Raw genomic sequence first — 11,918 nt, 5'->3', positions numbered from 1 at the left:
CGTTTCTCACTCCTCATTCCCAGCTGCTGTTGCAGAATGTATTTCTCATTCTTAAATCTGCTCTCATAAAGGCACAACTAGCACCACTCACAGCTCAGGCTCTGGCCAGTGTAATGACAACAGAAAATGCAAACTGACAGAAAGGAAGGAAATTCAGGAGTTATAGTGGTAATAACAGCCATTACTGAAACAAAGCACAGCAAACTGAAAAAAATACATATAAGCTTCAGTTTTATCTGCTGCTCTCTCAGAATCTACTATTTCATTAATGAAGAGCCACTTTGTCACATAAGAGAAGTACAGACCAAACCCATCCTATTCTTCGCTCTCCACCCTTGGGTTGAGGAAAGATGTGCAAATCAGTTCAGTTTAGAAACATCTAGATATTTGGGTCTTATATATGCCAAAGACAAAGGATTAGAGAATGCAATGTGCACTTTAAGACAACGATACAAATCGACACTCTCCAGAAAATACCTCCATAAATTTGCACGTTGGCAGATATGAGACGTGGAAGAAGAGATACAACAACATAATAACAATACCTTTTATAAACAGTACAGGAGTTTTCAGAGAAAAGAACAAGGAGTGCAGCAGTGTATGTATTGGCAACATACATGGCCCTGCAGTGCTGACAAACCCCAGAACTTTGACTCAACAGAAAACTCCTTAACATAATCAGTATTATTTTAAGGAACAGCTTATTTCTATTTCTCTACTTTGTTTCAATAACACAGGAAACAAACAAATCCTTTAAAACAACTTAAAAACTTTTATTACTAAATTTGATTTTTTTTTTCATTTAAATTTGTAGAAGTGTACATGATACATTCCAAATACGCAGCCAACCAAGTGAAACATTTGCGAAAGTACAATGAAATAAAGAACGCAAGTTTTTAATAGTCCAATAAATTCTAAACAGATTGCGATTGGGACATCTCAGAAAGCATTGTCTTAAAATGTAGGATTTTACTTCTTGAAATTTTACAACAATGAAGAATGGTTCTCAGAAAACTGTGTCTTAAATATCCCCATTCTCTACTTTGTATATGCCTACAATGATATGCTAAACAAATAAGCCTTAAAATTAATTGAACACAGAAATGGAAATGCTGATAGTAAATGTCTCCCTGTGGCTTGCAGCCATTTAATTATAGCAGCTTGCTGTGCAACAGCATGCAAGGTTCCTCAAGGAAAATAATCTTTTAAATAATACTATGTCCCTAACTCTAAGAGAAAGTGAAATAAAAGAGTCTGACATATCCTGTCTGAGAACACCAAGATCATGAACACACAAGCAACATGGAACATGAGATGAACCTCTCCCCATGTTCAGTTGTTCCCATAAGAACAATGACTCCCCTGAAACTGACATGTTGGGGAAGCATATTTTTAGTCATTACATACTATAACACTCTGCGAAGAGCTGATTATTCTACTTGGCTTTGTTTCAGCTATTCCAGAAGACAACAGAAGTGTGTTTCCAGATATAAATGCTACAGCAAGGAGGAATTTCATAAAGACTGGAAATTCTCATCTATACTCAGGTTACTAAGTAATGTTCATATAAATCTCAGTGCATTTACTTTATGCTGGGAAGTAATCAGCTGCATGGACTGCTACATATCTCTACCATGTCTGTTTGGCATTGTTACTCAACATGAAATTCAGCTGCAAAAGTTATGAAACAGTCATACATTCACTGAGGCTTTTTAACAAGTATTTCCAAGACAGTTTAAACAAAAATGCATGAGAAGTGAAGGTTTGCAGTTGGAATCTGTTTTAACACACCCAGGTAACAAAAAACTTTTCACAAATGGATATACAAAATAACAGTGACACAAAGCGGAGAAAAATCAGGCTCCTTGGAAAGCTGAATTTGGAGCTTCTTAATATCCCTCTTAAACTTCCCACCATATCATTTAATCATTTCACTGATACAAAACTGCAGAGTTTATGGGCAAGCAAAAGCAATCAAAATCAATCTGGTAGTCTGTAATAACAAAGGACATTTTCTTCTCATTATATTCTTGCAGAGGTCAAAAATAATATTAACAAAGATGCAAACTACCAGGATGTGTTTGTCTCAGTACTCTGGTACCACAGAACACTGCAGTTTTTGTGACAGCACAAAATCTACTCATCAGGCATCCTTTGCTATAGAGTTGTAAGTAAACTATGAGAATAAAAATGGAGAAGAGGTGGAGTTGTCAAAACTGACCTTTTTTGGTTTAATTCTATTGACATTATCACTTTAAAATAAGAAAGAAATATTCAAGAACAGTTTTTCAACAAAATGATCCACTCCTGCTTGGTAATAAGCAACTTCAAAGCATCCTCATGGTCTGTGCACTCTTATGTTGGACACATACCACATTTGGACTTCTGCACTGGGTACAGAGTAGTCAAGAAATTACGTTATTTATGGTGATATCTAAGGCAGCAGCAGAACCTTTGAATGTCCCATCTCAGGTTACAATACAGGTGCATTTTCTGTTAGCTATTTTCTAATAGCAAATTAGTCACTTTAGTACATCTTGAAATGAAAATGACACACTGACTGGTACAAATCAAAGTCTTACTGTATTCCTAATCATATCAACATCGGCTATGCATTCACTCCTATTCAGTTTTAAGAAAATTTCACTGGCATTTATTCCAGCATCTCTTAAAATGTGAATAGATTCCATTACAAACACGAGTCGGTCACAGAATTTTACACTATCAATTTGGATATACAATAAAATATTTCCACTGGAGTTAAACTATTTTTTGGCCAACAGTCTGTGCATTTGGATATTTTTCTTTAATCACACGCAGTTCCTTACATTGCACGCTGCATACTCGTAGCACGAGTCTGTATTTTCTTTATCTGATGACTTTTTTCAGAGGTAAAACTACCAGTTAAAATCAGAAGTGAACTCTCAAATTTCAGAAGTCTGGCAAGTGGTCACTGGAAAAAGAAATGCATAAATCTATTCACTTCTGCAAACTGCAGCCTCTAGAAAGCTGCTAGCACACAAGGCATTTTTATTCACCTCCAAAAAAGCTCAGTTCAGCAACAGTGAAGCTGAAAACCTCTCACTGACTTACAGGTAAGTTCTAATGAAAAAAACCTGATTCCCCTGTAAAATATCTCCTTGTTAAACTTCAGCAAAATGTACCGAACTCCTCAGATCATTTACCTGGCCATTTCTTTAACAAATAAACATAAACTACAGCAAAATATACTAATTAATTTCCAGCATTCACCTTTATCAAAAACAAGGTTTTTGCTGTGAGAACAAATAATCTTTCATTTGTAGCTTGAAAGCCTAAGATTGGATCGCTGGCTTCCAGAGTTGTTACTAGCTGCTTTGCAACCTGTCCTACTTGTCTTCCTTCCTTCCTGTTGTAGAGAACTGTGGTCAGAGGAGCCGGCTGGCGATAGATGAAAATTCGCCGCAAGCACTCGCTAAGAGCAGCATAGGAGTAGTCTGGGGCACAAGCCATGAACTTCTTGTCTTGTTTTGATGCTTGAACATAACCTGCACAGCCAAGAAAGTCAGAGAGAAATAGAAATGTAATATACTGACCTCAATAACACTTTAAATAGTTGTCAAAATCAAGCTTAGCTTCAAAAATAATATTTCAATTACTTGAAATAAATGAAGCAGAAAAGAGCACTACTATTATTGTTTTGGCCAATACAATCAATAGAGCAATATTGGAAATTTAACATAGAAAATATTCATTTCTAGAATTAGCTCTTGCAAAGCAGTTCAAAACTTGGTTGCAGATAAACAAGCTGATAGTTTACATCATCTTCAGCATATAAAAGGCAAACTAGGTTAGCACAAAGTCATCTAGTTGGAAAATTCAATATAATCACAGAATCACAGAATCACAGAGTGACCCGGGTTGGAAGGGACCTCAAGGATCATGTAGTTCCAATCCCCCTGCCTAGCAGGGCCACCAAACTTCCACATTTACTAGATCAGGTTGCCCAGGGCCCCGTCCAACCTGGCCTTGAACACCTCCAAGGACGGGGCATCCACAACCTCCCTGGGCAGCCTGTTCCAGGGCCTAACCACTCTCCTAGTAAAGAACTTCCCCCTAACATCCAACCTAAATAATAATGAGAAATGACTGCAAGTAGGGCTAAAAAATATATATATTATTTTTTTAATCACCATAGGTACAAAAAGCTCAAGTATATAATTATTTTCAAAACAATAGAATGACATCATGAGAACATTACTTAAAAGTCAGCATAGAAATTTGAAACAAGCAATAATATGAAAAGAACCCTAAACCTTAATCCTTATCATCTCTTTTCCAGTACCATGAGATCTGAAACAAGTAAACAAAGAATAAACTGTGAAATTAATCTCTTCTATTAAAAAACAAAACTATTTAGAGCTTAATATGGCCTTAAGTGAAATTAACAAGCTACTTTAAAAAATCATTCATATACAAAACATAATAGATTGCAAAAACCCCAAACAAATCCAATTATCCAATTAAACGGCTTATCTTCCCTTTAGTTTTAGATGCAGGCTAACAATGATGTGGTCAAAAAATGCATTTAGAGGATGGAGGGAATTAACTGGCACACTCATGACATTATTAAACGAACAGGTTGAGACCACACCTGGAGAAGATGAAGACTGTAATTGTTACAGCAGACAAATTCTGCATTGGATTTATTTAAATGAAATTTGATTATCTCCATTACTTAATAGGTACAGCACAGGGCCAGGAAGACTATTTTACTTTCTCTGATACAGCAATTATTATTCTTGTATGTATACATTTTCAGTATTTTCTGCTTTTGAGCTAATTCCAACAATTACTTCCAACAATGGCTATAACAATTCCTAGGCCTGAGTGCAAGGATACAGCAGTAACTGAGGGTTCCTCATAGTCACACTGTCCTGTATTTATGGCACTCTGTAATCTCAAAGTTAGAGGCTTCTTGAACCCGAGCTGGAACAGTATTGCTCTCAACTGATTTTTCCTTTGATGATTGTTGTTATTTTTTTAATTTATGATTTTCCCATCCACAAGGTTTCGTGGCAGAAGGTCTCATAGCATAAAGATGCTTTATGTGAAATAGTTCTTTTAGTTTCTTTCGAACCTGCTGTGCGCCAACATGATTTGACATTCCTAACTCTTAGAATAAACGCTGAACAATCATTTCCAATTGTTCCAGCTTATCACCCAAGACAATGACATGGGAAAATTCTAATGACCACTTACCATAAGCACATACAAAACTGGTCATGTCATCAAGGAACTGCTACTGTTTCCCTGATTATTTCTGTGTCTAAGGTGCCGACTGTGCTTTTACAAATCCTTAAATCTCAATCATTTATCCAAAGAAAAGACACCCTCCTTTATTACTGTGCAGGACAGTACTGTGCAGGACAGTGCTTGCATCCTGGACATGGTCTGAATAGTCTCATTTTCCCCAGACACCTCTGACGTTCTACTCTTTCTAAAATTAAGCTAGCATTTTGTTACGTGACAGAATTACAGTAACTTTTAATTCAAATTTAATTAAGTGAAATATCAAGATAAGCCACACTGAGTATTCAAACAGGATGTCTCAGAGGAGTATGACCCATATAACAACTTCCTACCTAAAGCATTAAATGTTGCAATGTGTTCCCACATGTTCTGCGGCTGATCAGAGTGGGGCTGCCAGAGAAGAGCATCAACATCATGCCTCAGGCAGAAGCAAGGCATTTCTTTGGGATCCACAACAACTGAGAAAAGATACTGATTGCTTCCGAGATTAATCTGAAAACAAAGAAAAATAAAATATTTATTCAAAGCATGAATAGCAGATTCTGTCACACGTGCCGCCACAGTTACTTGTTCAACAGCTTCATGTTTGCCAGTTGATAAAATGTTTCAACACATTATGCTGATCAACAGTTCAATACACCACAGGTGGCTAACAAAATTCCAAGCACATGTAGTTGTTGCTTGGGATAACAATTAAGGTAACACATCCATTACTCAAGCAAGCAGGGTAAGCGTTTTGTGTAGAACTGCCCTTCTAGGATGGAGGACCCTAATACACAACTTTTGATTCTCTCTATTTAATCACAACAGTTTTTCCGCATTGCAAAGAGAGAAGGAAATTCTGGCTCTATGCAAAAAAGAAAAAAGAAAAGGATTAATTAGAATACTAAATTATGAAAAGTCAACACTTTTCTATTTGCTCACAATCGAATAATGACTACATTTCAAATCAGCACCCCATTCATCAAACATATCTGGATTGCCAAAAACTTTCAATAAGCACTTATGTTCACAAGGAGTGATCGCAAGAAAGGCAAGACAGGCATAGCTACCCATCCATTGCCATCAAACTAAATACTACAATTAGTGAACAAACAAGGAAACAACAATTCCTTCTCTGTGACACAAATAACCCTTAAGGACAACTGCTTATCAAAAGCAGGTTTGGAAAACTGATGTACATGCTGAATACCACAGCACTCCAACTTCCCAGCCTACATTCCAAAATATTCTCTTATACGTACAGAAACAGATTATCAATAAAGACACACTTTGCATTCAACATCGTTAATTTTATTAATTAACACATGAAACATATCGAGGTTTTAGAATTTGTCATCATGAAAGAGTACTGTTAGGTTTAAGGATATTGAGATTGCTGCAATAACTGATTTTGCATATGAAAACAAAAGGTCTGCATAGCGCTGGTGTGTTGAACTTTCTACAGTCTCATGATGTAGCGAGCACACATCTTTTCAGATGTAGAAACTGGGGAAGGTTACCTAAAACCTCAGTCTGTAAGATGCATCCTCAACACTTTTTCTGCAGTTTTATGAAGAAAAGGAGAATTAGGATTCATGAATCTTATTCTGTACCCACAACATTTTATGTACAACAGAGGATGTTGTTCTAAATGTACTTTAATGACGCAAGGTAGTGATGAGTTTGAACACCAGTGCTTATGGAGACATCCTGAAAAAAAGCTTAGCAGAGACATCTTGAAAAAATAAATGAACGGAAAAAAAATCAACTTAATCTGCAGTTTTCTCACATGATTATTTTGTTTCTTCCTTTCAGCAACAGACCAGATCAAGTCCTAACCGAACTGCAGTGACATAGTAACTTAGCAAAAAAAAAATGCAACTTTCTAGTATGAAAAGTTACTGAGAAAATACAAGCTATGGAATGAGTAAGAATTCTACGCTCCTGAAAAGGACTCCTTTTAATCATTATTTTGGCATAACTTTGCTTTTTCAAACATCTTGTTTGTGAAAGCATATATGTATATATATATATATATATATATATATATATATATATATAAAGTCATGCTAAAAGCAGCTTCCTTTTTATATCAATATGATACTGAAAGTAATGCTTCCTATTTTACAGTGACAGCCCATGATGTCAGAGGTGGATGCTGGCGGTACAGCAGTAGAGGCTGAACCTTCCCATCAATATCCCCTTACATGTTGTTGCTGTGTGACAGATGGCAGCAGAGGGGCAGTCTGACACAATGGTGTTGGCTATAGAAGTGCGTATAAAGCAAAGATGTATCTCTGAATTCCTCCAGGCAGAAAAAATTGAACCCAGTGGCATTCATCAAAGCTCACTAAACATTTATGAGAACAGTGAATGTGAGCACAATAAGACAGTGGGTGGCGTGTTTCACCCATCATATATTTAGTTTCAGGATTTGCACAGACTTATTCTGATAAAGTATTCACTTTTCATATCAGAAAATGAATATTTTAGAAGTATTTCAGAAATAACTTGCAGCACTTACTACATGAGTAACCTTCAAGGTATTGCCATCAAATCTGCACAAACTTGCACCATCTTCAAGAAAAGCATCACATTCTTCTAATTCTTGTGCATTACAAGGTGGGTTTTCCTTTTCAGGATCCGGATTCTGAAGCAAAAGAACAATTAAGTACACTTAAAATCCAAGTGTCTCTCTTTCTCTCTCCCCATATATATGTATTTATATATGTATTTAACAAAGAGCACAAATACACACTTTCTTATTAATTATGAATTAATGTTGCTGAACACCATTTTGGCAGCTAGTATAGTCTGGAAGTTGAGGCCAAAAAACATACAAAGAAAGATTAGACAGGGCACTAATGCCTGGAGCTCTTGAATTCATGTGGTCATTTCTGCATCCGTTCAGTTGATCAGTAAGAACATTTATTTTCAATCAGTCTACAAAGACAAAGGAGCTCAGCACAAGGGTTATTTCTGTGCATTTGTTTCCTTGCATGTAGATACTGTGACAACCTAAGTTTAAAGAAAACTGACAGAAAGAAATGACAAAGAAAGATCCTTAAGTGACTGAAAACATGAAAGGCATCATATATTGCAGGCTAACGTGCAAGACTTAAAATGTCACTTTAGAGGATAAACGCTGGGGTTCAACTCTCCTCTGCCAAACATTATGATTTACTGTTTTTATCAAGAAGCTTCAGAAAGAAAAGCTTCCAGGTAAACATCATTATCATAAACACTTGAGATGACTGAAAATAATCCATGCTTTTAAATAGCACAAATCAAGATCCAGAGGGAGTCACAGTTCACAAGTTTTAAATGAGATGCCAATTCTTAATTAAACCAAAATGTTAAGTATCAAACAAACAGCAGTTCAGAATTATATTTTAAGTAAAGAATTTCTCTATAACCACATGCCAGAAGGTTCATGAGTCATGCCTTTACAACAAGAAAAAGCTTAGCAAAGCGTGTCATTTACACTCAGTCAGTGTAAGACAAGCACAGCATCTCTACAAAGACAGCATAAAATTGCTGCTAATCTACTGATAAACAAGAAACAGACATCCTTAAAAATTACTTCAATTAACTGTTTTTAAATTGGCTCATGACAATTGGTGGGCATAAAATCTGTTTTTCGTTTTAATCAGACTTCTATATTTTGGTGCAGAGACACTATTATGTTCAAATTACAGTTCAAAATATAGTCATAGTACTAGTGCCATTAGTTTGTTAACAATCACAGACAAAAAAGTATGTAGTCTAGGATTCTGAACAGTAAATGAACTGAATGTAATTTGGGTATCAAGAAAAAAATAATACACAACTGTGCAAATATGTTAAATGTTTGATTTTCAACTTCTTACCATTACTTCAGAAGTCAAATGCATCAAAGATTCACTTATTTCAGCGCACTGGGAAGAATCCATAATTAATTCCCCTTTTGTGTCACCAACTATTAGCTCTGGCCACCGTGGTCCCTCATTTTTCTTAATTAGAAAGATTTCCAAGCTAAAATGCAAACAAAAGGCAACAAGTGATACATGAATCTTTTTTCAGATGACAGTCAAAAAAAGCTCTGAATGTAAATTTGAGAACTGAATTGTTACTGAGAACCATACAGAATCACAGAACGACCCGGGTTGGAAGGGACCTCAAGGATCATGTAGTTCCAACCCCCCTGCCTAGCAGGGCCACCAAACATACACACCCACTAGATCAGGTTGCCCAGGACCCCATTCAACCTGGGCTTGAACACCTCCAGGGACGGGGCATCCACAACCTCTCTGGGCAGCCTGTTCCAGGACCTCATCACTCTCCTAGTAAAGAACTTCCCCTAACATTCAACCTAAATCTTCCCTCTTTCAACTTAAAACCGTCTCCCCTTGTCCTACTATTATCAGCCCTTTCAAAGAGTTTACTCCCCTCCTGATTATAGATACACTTCAGGTACTAAAAGGCTGCAATGAGGTCACTCTGCAGCCTTCTTTTCTCCAGGCTGAACAAGCCCAGCTCCCTCAGCCTGTCTTCACAGGGGAGGTGCTCCAGCCCCCTGATCATCTTCGTGGCCCTTCTCTGGACCCTTTCCAACCGCTCTGTCTTTCTTGTACTGAGGGCTTCATACCTCAATGCAGTACTTCAGATGGGGCCTCACAACAGCAGAGTAGAGAGGGACAATCACCTCCCTATCCCTTCTGGCCTCCCCTCTCCTGACGGAGCCCAGAAACAATTCAAATTCAGCTTATAAAACCTAAACTATACTAACTGAAACTACTCATTAAAAAAAAAATAAAAATACAGAAAACCCAGAGGAACTTCATAAGTAACTAACTATAAGAAGGAATTACTTTCATAATGAGCTAAAGAAACAGAACTGAGACAGAACTGCAGAAGCCAGAGAGCAATTTTCAGCACAGGAGGTAAATGCTTGAAAGGACAAGCTCAGTGTCTAGCAATAGATAACTCAATTCCTAAGAGCCCTGGAAGCCAGCTACGATTTACACTTTGAAATCAATTCCTAGCAATAGTAAATCTTAAAATCATGTACAACACCTTTTGTTCTCTTTAATTATCCAGGTGCAGCTTTCATGGTCCACAGATGAATACAATTTTCCTTCCATCAAAGCAGGCTGGTCTTTCAGTGCAACACATATGTTGTCAGGGGAAAAGTGTACTTTTATGTCATCCTTAGTGATGTCCTTAGGAATGTGAACTGTTATTGTCAGATCATCTTCAGTCTGTTGCCAGTAATAGAGAGGATCTACAATTGAAAACACACAACAAAATAGCACCTACGTTAAAAATGTTCTAGATTCTACAGCATGTAGTGCTGGGTGAGACAGAACTGAGACTTGGGAAAGAGTGGAGATTAATTTCTACTGCAAACAATTTTCTTAAATTACATCCTGATTATTAGACAGGAACTTTTTTTAAACAATCAAGTTAATTTGTGTCACTCATCTGGAAAACAACTTCTGTTAATGTCTGTACTCAAATATGCTGGTGGAGTTATCCAGTGGATGTTATATACTACTCTACAGTTATTACAGCCTTATGAAATTGATACCCAAAATGTATTTCAGTACACTGAGGTATTAATGACCAATAACTCAGTTAAACAGATACCAGTAGCACAACAATTATGACAAGCTACTCTATACTCAAGGGTGTAAGCTATTCAGAAACATGAACATTTTTCCCTCATCTATTTTGCCAGAAGTTACACTGACTATTAAACAGAAATGGTTTTAGAAGGCCAAATAGTCTTCATTTGCCTCACTTGATGTAGATGAAATAGAACTGCCTTCCAAGAAGTAATAACTGACTTTTGCTTCTGGGTCTACAATCTGCCTGATGCCTATCTTGATTATTAAACTTTCTATGTCTTTCTATGAGAAATACTTAAACAGAGGAGAGCAAAAAAAGCTGTTTAAAGGCCAGAGGATGTGTTCAATCAGGAGTGGATGAGGACTCTGAGTTTGTTAAGCCTGAAGAAGAAAGAAGGTTGAGGGGTCACCTCACTGCCCTCTACAACTTCCTGAGATTGGCAGATGGAGAGGAGCTCATCCAGTGTCAGGACAGATGGGAATGCCTCAAAGCTGCACTAGCAATTAGGAAAAGGTTTTAGACATGGGAACAGGCTTCCTAGAGAGGCGGCTGCTGCCCCATGGCTGCCTATACTTAAGAAGCACTTCAGTAACGCTCTTAGTATGTTTTAACTTTGGATTGGCCCCAAAGTATTCCTGACAGTTGGACGTGGAGATTTTAGTAGGTGCTTTCCAACCGAAACTATTCTGTTCCATAAAGGAGGCTATGACAGCATGACTGAGCGGTGAAAATATGGTCATAGAAAACATAGCTACAAGTGTATTCATTTTCTTTTAAATTTAGAGGAGAATTGAAGTTTGGATGGACTCATTTTCTGAAATGCTTTAGAAGCTCTCCACATTGTCACGGTACAGTATTTGGCTGATCATGTCAGCAGCTGAAGCTCTGGAAGTACTTTTACACTGCTGCCTGTTACCATGAGTTTCCTGTCTGGAATAGAATAGTCACAGATGCTATAAATATGGTTCACAGAAGCCACTGAGATGTGATAGCCTTTATAATTCTTACCTTTGACACAGACTTTATCTGGTCTT

The 11,918-nt window shown here is 37.1% G+C and overlaps 1 protein-coding gene across 1 annotated transcript in view; it reads right to left on the bottom strand.

Moving 5' to 3' along the window:
* Window positions 1-749: 749 nt before the first annotated feature.
* The window catches only part of NUDCD1 (NudC domain containing 1), a 26,779-nt gene continuing 15,610 nt past the window's right edge, over window positions 750-11,918 (bottom strand). Inside the window, exons 6-10 of the mRNA XM_072329632.1 lie at window positions 10,330-10,537; window positions 9,144-9,288; window positions 7,799-7,924; window positions 5,625-5,784; window positions 750-3,527 (exon numbers count right to left, since the gene is read on the bottom strand). Of these exons, the coding sequence (XP_072185733.1) occupies window positions 3,235-3,527; window positions 5,625-5,784; window positions 7,799-7,924; window positions 9,144-9,288; window positions 10,330-10,537 (932 nt within the window). The 3' untranslated portion in view covers window positions 750-3,234. The remainder of the gene's footprint in view (window positions 3,528-5,624; window positions 5,785-7,798; window positions 7,925-9,143; window positions 9,289-10,329; window positions 10,538-11,918) is intronic.

Source organism: Excalfactoria chinensis, chromosome 2, assembly GCF_039878825.1.
Source record: "Excalfactoria chinensis isolate bCotChi1 chromosome 2, bCotChi1.hap2, whole genome shotgun sequence".
Classification (NCBI taxonomy): Eukaryota; Metazoa; Chordata; class Aves; order Galliformes; family Phasianidae; genus Excalfactoria; species Excalfactoria chinensis.
This window is presented reverse-complemented; position numbering and strand designations above follow the sequence as displayed.